This window comes from Rhamphochromis sp. 'chilingali' (genome assembly GCF_963969265.1).
Source record: "Rhamphochromis sp. 'chilingali' genome assembly, chromosome: 3".
NCBI classification, from domain to species: Eukaryota; Metazoa; Chordata; class Actinopteri; order Cichliformes; family Cichlidae; genus Rhamphochromis; species Rhamphochromis sp. 'chilingali'.
The window spans coordinates 38,984,457-39,002,936 of NC_137931.1; the positions used below are offsets into that span (position 1 = coordinate 38,984,457).

The following is an 18,480-nucleotide window of genomic DNA, read 5'->3' on the forward strand; positions in this document are numbered from 1 at the left end:
TTAGGTAATTTATTTTTTTTATGCTAAAACTTTTATACTGTTAGGCTACTTGGTTATGATAACTACAGTGTGTTTAGGAAAAACAACCCATCAATGGTAATAGTCACCCTCCTACTGAATACTCTAGTTAACACAGTATTAATTTAAGCAAATTTTTTATTGGTAATTTCAGTATTTATTTCCAATTTTTTGGTCAAATAAACTATTCATATTACAAAGCTATTAAATAAACCTTTGTGAGCCAAAAAAAACCCCATTAGAAATATAGTATAGTAACATGGTTAAAATTAGATTAACCAAGTTGAACAAGTTAACAGGGCTAAACTGATATTTTACTTTTAATTGAAGATCCTGACATAAATGTGGCAAATAATACTCAGGACCACAGAAATGTTGTTTCTCAGTTTTAGCAGAAAAAGATGCAAGCTGTGTGTTTTGTAAACCTCTGTGAAAGTCCAGGATAAATATAACTAAAAGAAGGAAATTACAGAAAAAACAAAAAGGTCGGCTGGGCCTATTAAACGTTTGTGCCCGACGGTCTGTGACTGTTTTTTTCAATGGTTTTCCAGTTCTTCTCTTCAGATGTTCTGATTTCCTGTTGGGTCCTCCCCTGCTTGATATTAGTCCCCCCTTCCCCGTTCGAAAATATCTGGAAACGCCCTTGCGTTAATATTTACTGTTTGGGCTAAATAACTTTGTCGACACCACCCGTCCGCTTTCAGAACGGGCAGCACCGGTGCTCAAAACACGCAGCTCCAAATACTTCCCCTAGACTCTTACTTCCATGGTGACGAATCCAAACCGGAGACCATCGGCGCTCTTTTCAAACCACTTTACCGCGGAAACGTGTCAACTCAGAATTGAAGATTGTCTAACACTACCAGAAAACATATATGATACGTTATAATGTGGCTCGTGCAAGTCATTGGTCAAAGGAAATGGAAACTTACTGTCGGTGATGTAGAATTACGCTGGACGGGCTAACGTTAGCCGCTAGGAAAGCACTTCCAGGGTAAGACAAGCTGTGATCGTTCTGGGATTTAACGCTAGCTCGTTAGTCGTCAAGCTTTGCTAACTAACAGGCTACTGCAGGCGACAAAACGACAACAAAAAGTTACCTCAGTGTTAATAAACGCATAAGGCTAATGTCTCTGATGAGCTAACATGCTTAATGTTAAACTTGCTGCTTAACGTTAGCAAACATTAAAAAGACTTGCTAACTTCTTTTAGCCATTCTATAAACTCAACACAGTCAATTATGAATAATAAACATTTTAGTAAATATCTTATGAATTTGTTTTCTTGGCTGTTCTTGCCACAGGCTAAATGTCAAAGTTGGAGTGGTCTAACTTGATTTGATACTTTATTTGGAGAGGAAACCTGGTTAAATGTGATCAGTGATAAATAAACCTGTCTTAACTCAGATGTGTTACAGCAAAATGTCTGGTCATGTTAAAATCATCTGGCACATTCAAAAAAATGCATTAGGTTAAGTTACTTATTGTTTAACGCAATAATGTTACCTCCAAAGTAGCTGGCAAACTAGAAGACAGTGATTGTATTTTTATGTTTAGCAGAAAAATTCTAAAATATTAACTTATGTATTTTTTTTTCATAGGTAGGTAATGTAAGTTCCATGCAGATCAATTGTGCTTGCATATGTAATCATCCTGAAGGGCCCGTTTTGAAGCACAAAAGTGTCTGGAACTTGAAGTTCCTAAACACATTTTGGGAATAAACATGACCCATTCTATGAGAATGTTTCTTTGATGAGTAACATTAAACCTATTGGAGGGGCAAACGTGTTTTAAATCTTTTGGGGCCTGTGTCCCCTGCGTATCCCCTGAAATTTACATTCATTTTTAGAACAGCAACAAACAGATGTGAGACAATACTGACATCCTTTTAACGTCATCTTATTTGCGATTAGGCTGATAGCAGTCACCAAGGTCAATATCGGCTCCCAACCATGACCAGCAATGCAGAAAGGAAGTTTGTTAATTTGCGAAAACGTCTGGACCAGCTGGGCTACCGGCAACCGCTGGGAATCGAGTCACTGCCACTTGTGGAGAAACTCTTCAGGTGTGAAACCTCTGAACCATGTACCCTCATTCTCTTAATATCACCATGTGGTCCAGTGTAGTTCAGCCATGTCTTTCTTTGTGTTACAGTGACTTGGTCCACACAACTGAAAGCCTGCGCAATGCCAAACTGTCAGCAGGGAAGTCTGACAAAGAAAACCGAAACGTAGACTCTCTTCTGGAGCCATACAGGACAGAGAATGCCCGGTTGGTCAGGGAAAACAATGAGCTACACCTTAAGCTTCTAAAATTGAAGGACGAGAAAGAGCGTGTCATTAGTGGTAATAACTGCGTTATAATAAGCAAGCACTGGCTCTTCAGCACAGTTTGAATCATTTTCCTCATATTCATCACCTGCATACACAACAGACAACATTTTTTTTCCTGTCTGGCTCCAGAGCTCAAAACCAACATCAGAAAACTGGACCATGAGACGACTGATCTGAAGTTTTTAAATAATCAGTATGTGCACAAGGTTCGCTGCCTGGAGAAGGATAGCAAGGCTAAATCTGAACGCATTCAGCAGCTTCAGGAGAAGAACCTGCAAGCTGTTGTTCAGACACCAGGTACTGACAGGGGAGGGGTAAGGCCTAAACTCTTAGATAGTGGACTTAAAATGATATTCCATCTAGGTATATTTAATCTTGACCCCTCTCGTGCTTTTAACAGGTGGAAAAAAACGCAGTATTCCTTTCAGACGGCAGAGAATGCAGATTGACGAGCTAGTACCTCCGTCTTCAACATCAGCTTATCCTGTGCAGCAACCTGATGATCCGTACATAGCTGATCTACTGCAGCTGGCAGATGGAAGGTTTGTTTTCTTTTGTGACTGAAAGTTGTTGTAGTTGCTTAATTAAATTGTTGATTATTAATGTTTGTATCTGCATTTATTCTGTCTGACTCGCTCCAATTTTTGTGTAGAATTCAGGAGTTGCAGGAAGGTGTTGTCAAATTGAAACTAGACCTTGGAAATGCTCAAGAAGTTGCAAAACATTTAAATACTCAGGTACGTTAAGTGGGTGCTTGTTACGTTGTGAATATTTTAAGTTGTCATAGAGGTAATCAGCTCTATTTTTTAAAACGCACTTCTGTTAGGTGGAGGAGAGGGACAAAGAGATTGACCGCCTGAATGGCGCACTTCATGGCGGCCGACCTCATGACATAATTTCTCTTGAGGCTCAGAACATCAGCAACGAAAAACTAATCGCCCATCTTAACCTGCAGGCAAGCTCTACAGTCACAGCATAAAAGTGGAGTAAAGAAATTTGGTTTGAATGGTTGCTGGTAGTTTAGTACAATCTCTTGATATGTTTGTGTGCAGATTGATTACTTACAGGAGACCAACAGGACGCTGGAGCAGAAAATAGACGGACTGCAGCAGAAAAAAAAGGACGCCTCCACCGAAGTAGCCAATCTGTCTTTAAAGAACCTGGAACTGTGTGAAGAGCTGACGCACATCGACGACCTCGCAAAGCGAATGGAGATGGACAAAGAGCGCGTGCTGGAAACTGCTGACATGGAGCTACAAGAAACTAAAGTAAGCAATGTGATGATCCTGGAGTTCTTGGCTTAAAAGCATTCAGTGTAATTCATCCATTAAGAATGGACTTCAAACTGTTTTCTCAACAGAAAGAAATTCAAAGGCAGCAGAAAATGATCGAAGATCTGGAGGCTATTATCACAAAGACAAGAAGGGTAAGTAGTAGTATACACTGTTCTAACTCTAGATTTCCTACTTTACAGTATAATATACCTTTTGCTTAAACTTCTATTACTTATTTACTTCAGGAGCAATCTGAAAGTGACTTTGAAAAAGATCGTCTGAGAGATCAGCTGGTGGAGCTCAAAGAGCAGAATGAGAAGATGGAGGGACTCGTGAATTTCTTGGAGGATGAGAAAAACAGGCTTCAGGACAAAGTAGAGAAAATGATGGCAGCTGGTGAGCAGCAGTGGAAATACCTCAGCAGCTATATATGCATTGCAGTGTTTATATACGCACTTGATGTTATATCCTAGACAAAGAGCTGGTGCTGGAGTTGGAGGCCATGCGTACTAAATATGGCGTTTGTGGAAGGGAACGCTCTCCGTCTCGTCTCGATGCATTTGTCAAGAGTCTAGAGGAGGAGAGGGATTACTATCGCAAAGAATCTGAGCGTTACAAAAGAGCCAGAGGAGCTGGCGGTGTTGACATAAGCCCTAGCCGTAGCCCAAGCAGGGGCAGGAGTCCTGGGTCCAAAGTAGTCAGGGTAAGAGTCAATAAAAAAGAAACTAGCAAATTTCTAATTGAGGTAGTTTCATGTTAAACTGATACTAAAGAACAATGACTTCAAATTTTCAGGGAGGTGCTGCAGAAGCGGAGCTGCTTCGTGTAATTCAGGAAAGAGATGAGCTGAAGGTTGCTCTCTTGGATTTTGAGAAGCACATGGAGGACATTCAAAATAATATAAAGGCCCTGAGCAATGAGAGGGATCATTTCAAAACCCTCTTTAAACAAGTAAGTTTTAGATGCTTTACATTTGCACCAATAACACATTTGAATAAATCTTTTTGTTTTTACATGATATGATTCTGTTTCATTCAGACTCAGGATGAGCTGAAGCTTACCCGCAGAGTAGATACGTCGAGTAATGTTGTGAAACTACAGGAGGAGATCAAACGAGCAGAAGCAAAGCTCGAGCAGATGACGACTGAAAGAGACACACTGATGGAGAGGTTAAAGGTCAGTGCAAGAATACAGCCTTTAAATCTGCACGTGATTCTGATGCGCCGTTACAGCTCTGCAGACACATGCTGTGCACATGTATCTGCAGGTTGCACAGACTTCAGCTCTAACAGACAGACAAGGGGAAGAGAGGAAGATTCTTAACCTGGAGAATGCTGTAAAGAGTGTGAGTTGGGATATTTCATTTAATAGGTTTAGTTATTTGAACCTTCCAGCACTTGAATTCTCACTATACTGTGATATTTTGTAATGTTCATGTATATTTTTGGAGTGCAGCTGGAACGGGAGAGACTGGATCTCCAATCACAAGTATCCCTGCTAAAGGAGAGCAAGGAGGCTGCAGAGGAGGAGCTGAAGGTTCAGTCTGCTGCTATGGTCCACAATGGAGAGGAGGTCGCCCAGCAGAGGGTTGAGTCTAATGCTCTGAGGTTTGAATTGCTGGTTATATCAGCGGTGTTCACTTCCACTTGAGGATCTTTATAATGTAACCAACTAATGGTGCCATAGTTCAGTTCTGTAAAATGCTTTATAATATTGTATCACAAATTTATCACATTATATATGTGGTGCAGTGGAACAGTTTCTCGACACTTCACAAAACAAAAAGTTACCCTATTTAAATTTGACCCTGGAGGATACAATTGTGTGTAAATCTGTGTCTAACCCTGTGAATATCTAATGTCTTTAAACAGTATTCTCTTGGTGGCACTCCTGACCACTGGGGTTGGATATTGCTGGGTTTTCTAAAGAAAACTGCTCATTAGTCACTGACTGGATCATAGCCAGATACACAGCTTTCATCATCAGTGATGATTCTTAGCATTAAACTTCTAGTTCAAGTTTATGTTTGCTCTGTGTGCAAGTCTCTGCAGATGGTTTTCTGTGAGTGGTCCGAACAGAACTTCTGGGAGCTGTGTTGGAAGCTGTCCTCGTGCACAAAGATATGACCTTGATTTATGATTTTTATAGGACGGAGTAGCAACGTTTTTGTTTTTTGTTTATTTTTAATCACACCAAATACAAAAAGTACCCAAAATGTACTAAGCTCAAAAATAGAACATATTGGTTTCTTTAGACTTCCTCATCTGAAACGTCATCATTCTTGATGCTGCACTAAGGGATTGTTATACTTGTCACCAGTTGTTGGAGAGCTGATGGGATTTTCCCTGCCTGTCTGTAGGCTGCTACAGGAGCAGATGGAGAAGTCACTGTCTGATACTCAGCACAGGCTATCTGTGAAGATGAATGAGCTGCATGCTTCCCATGTGCAGATAGAAAAACTTGAGGAGAGAATAGGTGAATATGTTGAAACAGTCATTACGCTTTTTTCTTTTTCCGTAAGGCTCTGTTTCCTGTTTGCTGAATTTTAGTTTGCCTTCCAGGGGAGCTGAGTCAGCAGAGTTCCAAGCACAAAGGGGAAGTAGCTGTTCTTCACAAGTCAATCTCTGCCCTGGATAAAGAAAAAGATGCTCTGCAGGATGAGGTGGATCAAAAGACTGAGAAACTGGTTGCTCTTCAAGAGGAACTATCCAACAAGGTAGTATTTTTTATTTTATTTATTTATTTATTTTTTTAAGGTTCAAGATTACAAACTTTTATGAAAGGATCGAATTTCATGTCCATATGTGAAATCTTAAAGGTCAAATCTCACATCTGACCCCTAATGTCCAGTTCATGTGACGGGTGTGATCGCTGGATACTGTGCCAGCTGTCTCTGTGAAAATTGCTGTCAAATAATTAACTCTTTGAGGCATGTAAGACAACCACTTCCATAACCACTTCCAAAAGAAAAATATTTCAAATAAAATCATGAGCCTCTTTGTGCTCTACAAGAGCACTTTTCAAAACCATGTGTGCAATTGAGAGCAACTACGAGAGAGGAGTTGAGATGCTGAGAGAAACACAAGCGTACTTGGACCTGGATGGGGAATTGTGCTTGGACGCTGTGTAAGTCAACTGTGCCTAGTACGCGTACACCAGTTCAGTGTTTTGTGGCCCAGTCTTTTGGGTCAAAAGAAGAGTGGATCTAACTAAATAGCTCTGTCTTCTTTGTCCCTCCGGATAAACTTAATGGATTTATTATGGGAGTAGTGGGTCTGAAGCTGAGACTGAATCCATGATCGAAACATTGAGTGTGTCACACAAGAACCGGTTTATAACTGAAAGCTTTTACATAACTAATGGAGAGATGTGTCCACTCTAGCTATTGTTTGCAAAGAACATATTATATGAACTAATCTGTGGCTCAAGAAACAAACCATGGATTTGTACAAAAAGAAGGCTTTGGATGATGAGTTGTACTCATACACTGGAATCACATGAGGAAGGAATAAATACAGTAACTAAATACACATGGGTTTTCTATTAAAATGCACTTTGCATTTGCATCTAAAACATGTTATTTAAAAAATTAATGAGGTAAACTCTTGATATTTACACAGGAAAAGACCCTTGAAGACGTGAGACTCGCAGTCACAAACATGGACAGCTCGTTAGCGTGAGTACTGTGTTCTTGGGGTTCAATGTCGGTTTTATTTAAGTAAATATTAGGATAAAAACCCAACGTAAGAAATAAAGTTTTTATTTTTATGAACCAATATTTTAAATTCTTTCAGTCAGCTTCAAGGAGCGTTAAACAGTCGTGAGAGGGAGTTGAACAGCCTCAGGAGACAGCTGGATGCGTCTCAGGAGGAGCTGGCTGGACTCAGGAGAGAGAAGGAAATTACAGTCCGAGAGAACAGGAGACTGCAAGATGACCTAGCCACAATGACCAGGGAGAACCAAGTAAATAAAAAAAAATCACAATTACTGTAATCAATGTTGAGTCTTCTGTGTCATGTACCAAAATAATAGAAGTGACACTAGCTACTTGCATCTTTTTTGTCCAGGCTGTACATGCAGAAATGGAAGAGTCTTTACATGAGAAGGATGAGCTCAAGTTGAGGCTCCATTCTTACATTTCTGAAGTGGCCAGAGTAGAGAAGCTGATTGCCACAAAGGCAAGAACATATCCCTTTGCTCCTGTATTTTATGTTTGCGACTTTACACATATTATAATTACCTGGAAGCCCTTGTAGAAGCCTTCTTCTGACAGCTCTGTTGACCCACAGGAACAAGAGAACAGGGATTTGTTGGAGCGGTTCAGGTTGTCCCACATGGAGATGGAGGAGCGGAACCAAAAGTTACAGCAGGCTGAAGGCCTCAGCAACTCCATCCGCCTGGAGCTGCTCTCTTCAGACACAGAACGCAGACACCTCCGAGATGCAGTCGGCCAACAGGAAAAGGAAATCCAACAGGTGAGATGTGGCACTGGAAAAAGATTACAGAGACATTTCTAGCTGCTATTCTAGGTAAACAAGTTAAATGAATGTTAATTTCAGTCTTTAAACAAATGTGTCTGAAATGCACCCTTTTTCACTTTTCTGTTTATCCAAGCACATGCAGGCGATCCAGGCTTACGAGGCGCAAGTTTCCTCGTTGGTTCGTGGGATGTCCCGATTAGAGGAAGAGCTACACAAAGCACAGGAAGAGAAGGCTGCTCTCCTCGCAGATCTGGCTTCAGTTAGGGAGCTATGTGTCAAACTAGACTCGAGCAAGGAGCTCACTGCACGTCAGCTCACCTCCAGGAGCATGGACCTCGAGCGGGTGAGGCTTGCTGTGGTGCCGGCTTATTTATTACAGTGTTTTTTCTGGTCTTGGCAGGAAACTGTTCACATCCTGTTTTCCTTCAAACTTAATTATGATATTTGCTTTTTGTTTTTAGGTTACAGGAGAACTGGAGGATGTCCGGTCAGAGGCGGAGATTCTCAAGAAGCAGTTAGCCAGCGAGCGGCTGACTGTGCGTAACCTCGAGACACTGCTCTCCACAAATCGGCAAAAGGAGTTTCAAACACATCTGACAGCCAGCGAACGAGAGTCAGAGCTGAAAGTGCTACGAGACAGGCTCACCTTGGCTGACAGCAAAACGTAAATAAATCCCGTTCACTCTACTTGTTAAAAGAAATCTCCTTCCTAAAGAAAAAGTTGGTAACTTGTGTGTCTGTGTAAAGTGCAGAGCATGCCAGGGAGGTGTCCCAGCTTCGCGGCAAAGTCTCTCAATTGCAGACAGAGATTGACGTTCTGAAAAGGCAGCTGACCACTGAGCGCTTTGAGCGGTGAGCTACACGACTGTTTGTCTTTACAGTGATGCTTATAACAGCAGTTTCTCTTTGGGGATTAATAAAGTAACCTATCAGTCTATCTGTGGGCGTTATTGATGAATCTGATAGCAATTGTTTCTAGATTAATCAAAAAGAAATCAATATTTTCATTACATGAGACCGAAAATCTCAAAAGTGCCAAAAAAAAGTATTTTTGCAACTCTATCCATCCCATGAAACCACTTACTAATACAGAGCAGGTGATATCAGTGTGTTGCATTGGAAAAATGTCATTATTAATTTTTTGGGTAATCACGTAATGTTAACTCTGAACCAGAAATGTTTGGTTATCAAAATTTCACCCTGAGTGCACCACATCTGTCAGGATTGATGCAATATTCCATCATATCACTCAGCTACTGCAGCTTCATAACACGAGTAAATACAGCTGATGTAACAGCAGTCTTAAATATCATTCCACTAAAAAAAAAAAAAAAGAGTAATTACATTGGGTTTTTAATTTTAGCTGTAAAAAACTGGCCAAATACATTTGAAGTTGGATGAAACGATTTCTGACATTTAATTCTCCAAAACAACCTCACTCTTCATTTTTACCCCTCAGCCGTAGAAGACTGATGGGGTTTTGTCATCACCCCATCAGGTCAGATCAACTTTGTAGCTACAAGGACGTGACCGCAGATACAAATATTCTGATGCTGTTTTGTTGCCTCCTTTCTCTCTCTCACCTCAGTGAAAGGGCAGTTCAGGAAATGCGCAGACAGGGTCTGTCGTTCTCAACCCTGCAAACCTCATCATCCCTCAGCGTCTCCAGCAGCTCTCACCACATCTCACCAGAACGCTCCATCCTCCGATCTCTTGATCACTCCACTGATAAATCAGCAGACAAGTAAGCCATAAACATAACAGTTTGGGAAATAAGGTGAAAGACATTTAAAACCAATATGATCTTAAGTTGAGGCTGAAAATGTTGAGGCTTGATTTATTGCCATTATTATGACTATTATCATGTGTTTAAAACCTCTCTTCCTCCCTTCTGTTTTTAGGAGTGTGAACTTCAAGGATTGATTGGAACAAAGATTAAATGAAGGCACTGACAAGTGAGTCAGAACCCACTAGAAGCTTGTGAGTGATGTCTTGACTTTGGACATAAAAAATGAAGGCCTCTGTAAACCACAGTTTAACCTGTGGAGTACCTCATAGAAACTTTATCGTTCCGTTCAACAAAAGGGCAACCAGGGCTGTTTAAATAACGTTTGTACTAAAGGTGAAGATTTTTCTAACATTTCTAACAATGTTTTTTGAATGTGTTACTTGCACTGTAGATTAAGTATTTTCTATTGATTTAAAAACAAAAGCTTCATAAAGAAGTCCCAAAAAAATGAATGTGATTCCCACCATCTTTAACCACATGTAGCAAGTGTTCATTTTGTGTGAGGTTTTTTTTGTATTATGTATATTATGCTTAAATTATTCATAAATAAAGTAATTAAAAACTGCAAACGAACATCAGAAAAGGTAAACTTCAGTTTTATTACATGGTAAATAATCTCAGTTACATCAAAGAGGGAGAGGAGCTGGCAACGAGAGGCTGCGATTGAGCATTAAATAAGCTTGATATGAAACCCTTGACCATCCCAGCACATGGTGCGTGTTTTAGCCTGCTAAACCACTGAATGCCCACTAAAACCACTGAACAATTTTTTTCTAAGGTCTACAGTGTATAAAGCAACAAATAACAACAGAGTTTGGTCTTGCAACCATATTAATATTTCCATTGTTGTATACTGAGCAGATATAATTACTGTAACAGCTGACATAACGTATGGTTTGGTTGACCTTTTCTTTTGAATTTGATTTCAAGCTTTAGTGGTTCTGAAGTCAGGTCTTTCTCGTCCAATAATCAGCACTTTTAAAAGGCACGCGGACATCAAGTAAACCTGTGTAACAGCTCTGAAAATACAATTTGTTCCTTAAAAATAGTACAAACGGTTTTCTATAAAAAAAAAATACAACTTTAAAGCATTGCTCATTTAATGCCGACAGTGTGCAGCGGTTGTGTTGGGGAGAGGGTATGTGAATAGAGAAAAGTCTAAAATGTACTTGGGCAGGAGTTCTCTCAGTAGCTTCTGTGGTAAGCTGCATAAATAATAGTGTATTGTTTCCGTGGTGACCGGCTTGTACCACGTTTGCCTTTCTGGAAAGTGAACATGAGGAGGCGCTCCAACATGCTGGAGCACAAACTCCGCGTCGCTTTCCAGGTGCTCGTAGGACCCGATGAAATCATAAGAAACAGCACAAGGTTGGCATAAGTTATATATGGGCATCCAGTGCTCATTCATGCGCTCCACGTCCTCGTCTAACAAGTAACGAACAAACTCTGCAAAAGTCACGTCGTCTCCTGTTATAGCTGCATCCTTAGTGCGGCCTTTTCTGTAACGCTTTATGATCTCCACGCCGTACTTTTTCTGGTAGGACTCTATCTCGCCAAACTTGTTCCTGTATGCGGAAAGCAGGCGCTCCATGGGCTCTCGCACAAACATGAACTTGAAGTAATGCTTGAGGCGGTAGCGGATCTCTTCGGGCTTCAGAGAGGACAAGAAGACCAGGTCGCTGCGGTGGTCCATCTTGATGTTGACGTCCACGTTTTCCAGGGCTCCGCTCAGGACCTTCAGAACCCTCTTCCAGTTGGAGCAGGCCACTTTGGGGACGTAGCAGTAGAGGAAGCGGTGCTCGTCGTTCACGAGGACATGCTGCAGCAACGTCTTCCTCTGTAGGAGGCTCAGTGACCACACACTGTGGGGCATGTTCTTGTGACTGCACATGGTTTTGATGGTCCGGTTACGGATCTCCTGGAGGATCTAAAAGTGAACAGAAATCAGTGACTTCAAGCTGTGTTCCATTAATTTTACACAGTAAGAACACTCCCTGTGTTCATATACCACTTTGCATTTAATCATTACTTATTATTTGTCTCTGGCTCTCTTCCACTGTGAGTCTTTAGTCCTATCTCCCTTCCCTCACATCTGCCATGGCCACAGCCGGTCTTGGCAAGCTTCCTCCTGTTAAAAGGCAGTTTCCTTCCCACTGTTGCCAAGCGCTTGCTCATAGAGTATCATCTGATCTCGTTTTCTCTGTATTATTGTCTGGTCTTTGCCTAACATTACAAAGAGCCTTGAGGCAATTGTTGTGATTTGGCTCTCTATAAATAAAACTGAATTTAATTGAACAAGCATCAAATAAAAAAAAAATACTGAAACATTTGTCACTGAGGTTCAGGATATCTCAGTCCTTCTGTTTTCCTCGTATTGTGTTCGCAATAAACCTGAAGTTGGGTATGGCAAATACATGTTTGCACAAGTAGAAAATACTTTGCCGAGCCAGCCTGAAGAAATTTTGACCGTGTCTATTAGCTGATAGACTGGATTTCACTTGTGATTCTACCAATCAATATAAACAGGGAAACCTTAATGGTGCTGTTTGAGGACAGCTGGACCATTTAAATCTTTTTATATAGATATTTGACTCTGGCTGTTTCTTGTATGTCTCCTCCTCCCATTTGTGGTTACATGTCAGTATTTGTGGGTTTCCAAAGCATTTCAGCAACTGTATAATTGCAAATAAAGCCTCGTATATGGTGTGAATCCCCTTTAAGAGGCCTCCAGTGGTGTGAAAGTGCAACACTTTTTACTGGGTAGATGTTTTGCAGAAAAATGTCACGATTTAATCTTTCGTTACAGACTCTGGCCACTTTAAACTTTTTATAGGTGGATGTGACTGGTGAATTTACTAAGTTGTTATTATAGTTGATTTTTACTTTATTTAATTACAATTTTTAATTTGAAGTCCCATTAGTTTCCAGTTTTAGTTTCTTTAAAATAATATGGACATTGAATTTAAGAATATAAACAGTGCTTTTTCAAGGCATTTGACTCAGTTGTGTGGACTTCCTGAGTGTCAGTAAATATCTGCACCAAAATCTCATGAGGCAGATAATGACATGGTCGTTTCCTGTGTATTTTTCCATTTCAGTTCACTTTTGAGTGCTTAAAATGATTTCTGGTTTGAGTTAAATTATTTATCCCAAAAGTTGGAAATGTGTTAAAGCAGATAAAGTATGGAAAAACATCTCAGAAGGAAATGTCTCAGAAATGTAGAATATTACACTTAACGGGAAAATCTCAGTAATTCACAATGTAATATGACAGTAAGGAGCTTTAAAGTTAACGTGAATGCTGGTATTAAGGTGGTAAACACTTTGTGCATCTGTCCCTGTTAGAGGGGAGCTGAAACGTGTTCAGAGCATGTCCAGTAAGTGTTACCGAGGGGTGGTCGTGTATTATTCACAGCCACTCACCAACTCCTTTTATTTCTAATTTTAGTTTAGTTTTAGTTCACTAAAGATCTTTAAATATTATTTACTGCAGTAATGTGGACAGGGGCATAAGTTCCAGGAGGGTTATGATTCCCCCCCCCCCCCCCCCCCCCCCCAATACAGTTATTAATAAATAGGCTGTTGATTTTGTTTACTCATTTCAGTTATTACCAGCAAAATAGTTGCATGTTTAATCATTTGGGAATTTACCCAGATGATTACACCCCCCACCACCAATGTTCAGCACAAAGTTACGCCCATGAATGTGGAGTGAAACTACATTTGATCAGGGGTACCATGATGTCAAAGTTGGCTGCAGGGATTCAAAGATGGTGTTTAAATCGAGCGTTCACGGAAACCAACCAAAAATCTACCTTTCAACCATTTCACTGAGGAAACTGCTCTAAGGCTCTTAAGCCTCCGGCTTATCACCGATCAGCAACTATTACGAAATGCTGAAATATTCAGACTAAATCTAAGCTAAATCTTCATGTGGGGTTACATTCCTCTACCTGGGACTCCAGGTCCGCCGCGTCTGGGCTGCGTCCCCCCGCCTGCCCCCGGTGGAAGTCTAGTCGCCTGCCGTTACTGCGGGGTGAAGGCGTCTCCATGCCGTTTAGCATTCCCTTCTCTATCATGAGCAGCAGGCCTCCGGATGCTACGATGACCAAGAAGGTTAACAGCGACGGCAGCACGGCGGAGCTGCGGCGGCCAGAGCTCAACTTCATCGCTGACCTGAAGTTTATAACCGAACCGCTCCGCGCTCCTCCGCTCCTCTTCATGCCGTACTCCTGCCTCCGAGGGAGCATAGTTTGTGTCCGGCTTGTCTGTTTGATGTCTACCAGGTTTTCTAAGTTGCTCTCTAACTACAGTAATACCTACCACGTACCCATACTTAAGTTCAAAAGTGCACGAAAAGTGTTTTTGTGTTTTAATATAAGCACTTCCTGTTTTGACTGTCAAAATAAAAACCCCTTAATCAGGGGTAAATCGGAGTCTCAGTTTTTGCTAAGAAAAAAAAACACTCAAAATTGCCTAACAAACCACAGAAGGTTTCATTTCTAATTTATTGAGAATACACTTACAACATAGACGGTAAACTACTTGAGATTTCATAAGAGAAATAAGTGCAATTTTTAGTGTGATGATTTAAGTTTTCCAGTCTTCGTCTGCATCATCTCTGAATACATGTGCATTAAGTTACAGATCATAGGAGAAAGGCACAAAACTTTGTGTAGTTTTTTTTCCCCATGTAGAATTTTTGTAGTAAAACAAAAAATGTATATTTTTTAAATTTATGATGCAAACTAGATTGTTTGACGTTGAAAAATAAATGTAATAATTTCTGTAAAGTGCTTTTGCTCGCTGTTTTTCAACTGCGCAAACTGATCAAGCTAACTAGAATATACAGTTTCAAAATAAAATCCTTACTGCTTTGTTTTAGGGAACCAAAGTATCCCTATGCATGCTGGTGTATGTAGTCCAGTTAGCATTTTCTGATTTTTATCTCCGCATTCAAACATAGCTTGGTAGATCCTCAACTAATCTATGGTCCTTAGACTGAAAACATTTATATAGTATGAATCAGCTGTGAACACAAACTGTTTATATTTCAAAACTATACATCCTGCTAGGCACTCAATACAAAGCCTAAAATGTACAGCATTCCTTGTTTTTATCCACCTTTTCAATCCAGCTGCACCTTACTTCTCCACAAAACTGTCTGGCCCAAAGCTGGAATCATTGATACCACTGTATATAAGAGAGACTACAGCTAGAAATTCACCAGTGACTGGCAGGAGATGCAGCCAAAAGTTAAAAGAACAGCTGAGCACCTCGGAAAGAGTTCAACACACCGGCTGGTAAAACACTGCCCCCTGGTGGTGAATTTCTTAGTTAAAATTTGCCAAAGTAGTTTATTTTTGTGATCTTTGTGTATTTCCCTTTTCTATGGCAGTAACTTTCAAACTACTGACACCTTTGCTGCTTTGCTGATTACAGATGTCTTTTCAAATCTTTTTTACTTAATTAGTTTTTGAGAGACTCGCATGCCTTCTTGCCTTTTGAAGATTGGAGACAAAACATGAGTCTTTCTCTTAATATGCTGGATGGGTGAACGGGGGGTGAATATATGTGCCCTTCTCCGGTTATCCTACACGCAGCCCACAGTACGGTGTAAGCGGTCTGCTGTGTAACTGTGATGCTTCAGGGTTGTATTATCACTGGGCATCATACAAGAAAACCACAGACTCAAGACACCCTTGCAGGATTTACACCTGCAGGAAGACCACCCTGCCCTCCCTTCCCTCCTTGGTGCTTTCACTTCCATTCAGTTCGTCATTCCTTTCATTACCACCCACAGGCACGAGCTTACGTTACAGTAACGTGCTCGCATCGTGACCGGAGCTCATATATGCGCTGTTACTTCGCCGACACTCGCCTTTCTCTGGCAGCCACACCCTCCCATCTTCATCTCCATCTCTCACGCGTGCAGCTGTGACCGTCGGGCGGTGCGTGCGTCTCCGTGTCGGGCACCCGCAGCATCAGCAACACAAAAGGGTCGGAGCTGGAGCTGGGTTTACCTCAGCGCGGATCGGAAGGAGGGGATCGCGTTTCCGAGCAAAGGTGGTGGGATTTTTTATCTTCTTCTCTTCCATGTCGGTTTGTGTTTATGGTTACTGACTTCCATTTTCACGACGCTATTGACCTTGTCATTGTAGACCACCCCTCATTTTACCCATTGACCTGCTCAGATCTTCTACTCCATCCATCGCAGATCCGTGTGTGTTCGTCTGTGTATGTGTGTGTGTGTTTGCTGTAAATGGGCTGGTACTTGCAATTTGATCCGGTTTGAAATGCGCAAACGCCGATGTCAACAGGCCAGGTTGTGCTCAATCGTTACTTTTTAAACCCCAAAACAATCCTCATCAATTAAACGCCGTTTGGATGCTATCAGTGAAAAATGTGAGAAAAGCAGAGGCCACATTCTTTGTTCTCCACGCGCTTTTTAGTCTGCAATTAATAGACTGTAGTCCCCGTGCGGCGGCATCCGCTAATCTGCAATCAGCGGTTAGGTATCGATCGGTGCCTTTAGGGTGTATGTTGATGTTCTCCTTTACTTTGTCTTCCCCTAAACGATGGGCAGTCGGTATGAATTATAAGGATGTTTATGCCAGCTTGAAAACCATGCGCAGGCCATATGGTGCGGGCCTACATGTGCGGGGGGGAAATGAAGGAAATTATGGATTTATTTTCCCACGCGTCATTTAAAGCCTTTAAATCAATGCTGCAACACTGTCGTACCAATGGACTTTGAGGCTGAGACACACAGGCAGCGAATATTAATGTCAGCTTGCCAGATATTAATTCACAGGTTACTGGTGCTGGGTTTATGGTGCTGGTGTGGAGTAAACTGGTCTGTTTTCTGGTTGGCTGATTCAGTGCTTGACTGACATGAAGATGTAGACTGCTGTAGTATTTATGTTTTAGGTCATCAATAGAAAGACTGAAGCACGTGCTTTGCAGGAGAAAGATATGATAGTAAAGACGATGATAGCAGATAAGTGGAGTTACTTAGCAGCTATAACAACAAGCCGCTTCATATCCAGCCTTTAGAGTATCAGAGTGTCTTTGTAGTGCCAGACATGAATTTATTTTATTTGAGTCATGTATGGCCCTGGGACCTCAAAATAAAATGATTTAATTTGAAATTCTGTAAGATGTAAAAATGTCTGTCTGATACTCTGGTCTCTGTGTGTTTTAAATATCAGGAAAAACAGAGCTGAAAAACCCCATGATAACCTAGAAAGGTTGGTTGTTCATTAAACGAGTGACTGTCCAAGAGTATGTGCACAGCGTGTGATGCACTGACCGGATCCAGCATTTGATTGTAGTTTGCATCTTACTGCATGACCCACCTGACTCTGTATACTGAAATGAAACAAGTACTACGATTTGTCCTCCTTTAGTTCAAAATAGTAGCAGAATAACTCACAGTATGTTATTAACACAAAACTCAATTGTATTCCATTTTAATTTATTTATATGGCACTATACAGACCCTACTGCTTCTAGTGAGTCAAAATGCCCCAGGGTCCTTTTAGACTGCCTAAATGATTTGATAAAAGTACTGGATTCTGACACCAGCCCGTACCACCAGGCTAACCAATACACCAGCCCCTGTAAAAAATGTAAAAATGATAAAGAATTTGCTAGATACCTAACCTGATTAAATAATCACAGTTTTAATCATGTTGTGCAAAGCTCCGCACTGCCCATCTAAAGCATAAGTTCTCTTATTCTATACAGAGGTTTGCATTACGATTATTGCTGTTCTTCTCCAAAGCTAAAAAAAAAATGTAATTACAGTCTGGCAGTCAGTTCCTTAGGAGGCCTGTCCTAATTATTCAGTCCTCTGTGATGCAAGTTAATATCAACTCTTTAGAAATTTCCTTCCTGGATGATCTTAGAAATGTTTATGTAACACATCTCTGACCTAAATAATATGACCGCACAGTGTTTATTGTGTTTATGTTGTTATTCTTATTTTCCTGACATGCGTCATATATTTAGGTCACCACAGAAATGTTAGCATATATCAAAATGACAAGGGATTGCAGCAGGCTGTAGATCACATATCTGTGTAGGTTTGTATATTTAATGAGATCCATTCAAAATGTTCTTATTTGTGGACATTTCCCCCTCTGTGTATTTCTTATAAATCACAAGATGACATCACATTGCATCTATACAAATTTCCGTGCTACGGAGAAACATATTCAGCCATGCTTTCCAATTTCCATAAAAAATTTGAATGGCTGCTTTACCACATGCCAAGTGTAGTGGCTGCTACAGTATCACTTAGCATAGAGAAGGCTGTTTGATCCTGGCCTTTTTCGCACAAAGTGGAATCGTTAAGACACTCTGCTCGCCGTGTGTGCGCGAATACACGAGGATGTGAATATCTGTACTAGAGCATGTTTGCGCTGCTTTACTGGGAGGTTTCTATTTATGCACATAGGCAGTCAGAGAACAGTCTGTCTTTGAAGTGCTGTGCTGCTGTAACATAGGCGGCATCCAGGTTGGTAAAGCCCCATCATTACCATATCCCTGTGAGACTGCAGTGTGATCCTGCCAAAACTGGAG

General features: G+C 40.9%; 2 protein-coding genes across 2 annotated transcripts; one reads left to right on the top strand and one right to left on the bottom strand.

Moving 5' to 3' along the window:
- The first annotated feature begins 713 nt into the window (after nt 1-713).
- Nucleotides 714-10,477, top strand: cep135 (centrosomal protein 135). The gene is made up of 26 exons (XM_080877790.1): nt 714-1,012; nt 1,931-2,082; nt 2,172-2,362; nt 2,480-2,647; nt 2,751-2,892; nt 3,003-3,087; nt 3,177-3,305; nt 3,403-3,618; nt 3,711-3,776; nt 3,870-4,020; nt 4,098-4,327; nt 4,420-4,575; nt 4,663-4,800; nt 4,892-4,969; nt 5,080-5,231; nt 5,984-6,099; nt 6,186-6,340; nt 7,245-7,300; nt 7,419-7,587; nt 7,692-7,802; nt 7,914-8,099; nt 8,239-8,448; nt 8,567-8,769; nt 8,853-8,957; nt 9,694-9,849; nt 10,007-10,477. The coding sequence occupies exons 2-26, from the start codon at nt 1,970-1,972 to the stop codon at nt 10,026-10,028; spliced, it is 3,504 nt and encodes a 1,167-aa protein (XP_080733916.1). The 5' UTR covers nt 714-1,012; nt 1,931-1,969; the 3' UTR covers nt 10,029-10,477.
- Nucleotides 10,475-14,279, bottom strand: chst14 (carbohydrate (N-acetylgalactosamine 4-0) sulfotransferase 14). The gene is made up of 2 exons (XM_080877791.1): nt 13,848-14,279; nt 10,475-11,821 (listed from the first exon to the last, which is right to left on the bottom strand). The coding sequence occupies exons 1-2, from the start codon at nt 14,142-14,144 to the stop codon at nt 10,994-10,996; spliced, it is 1,125 nt and encodes a 374-aa protein (XP_080733917.1). The 5' UTR covers nt 14,145-14,279; the 3' UTR covers nt 10,475-10,993.
- Nucleotides 14,280-18,480: the final 4,201 nt, after the last annotated feature.

Bases quoted from the DNA above. Each gene is read 5' to 3' on its own strand.
- cep135 (XM_080877790.1), top strand. From the start codon at position 1,970: ATGACCAGCAATGCAGAAAGGAAGTTTGTTAATTTGCGAAAACGTCTG. The intron at 2,083-2,171 runs GTGTGAAACCTC...TTTGTGTTACAG, and splicing joins CTTGTGGAGAAACTCTTCAG to TGACTTGGTCCACACAACTG. The intron at 2,648-2,750 runs GTACTGACAGGG...TGCTTTTAACAG, and splicing joins AGCTGTTGTTCAGACACCAG to GTGGAAAAAAACGCAGTATT.
- chst14 (XM_080877791.1), bottom strand. From the start codon at position 14,144: ATGCTCCCTCGGAGGCAGGAGTACGGCATGAAGAGGAGCGGAGGAGCG. The intron at 11,822-13,847 runs GTAGAGGAATGT...GTTCACTTTTAG, and splicing joins CGGCGGACCTGGAGTCCCAG to ATCCTCCAGGAGATCCGTAA.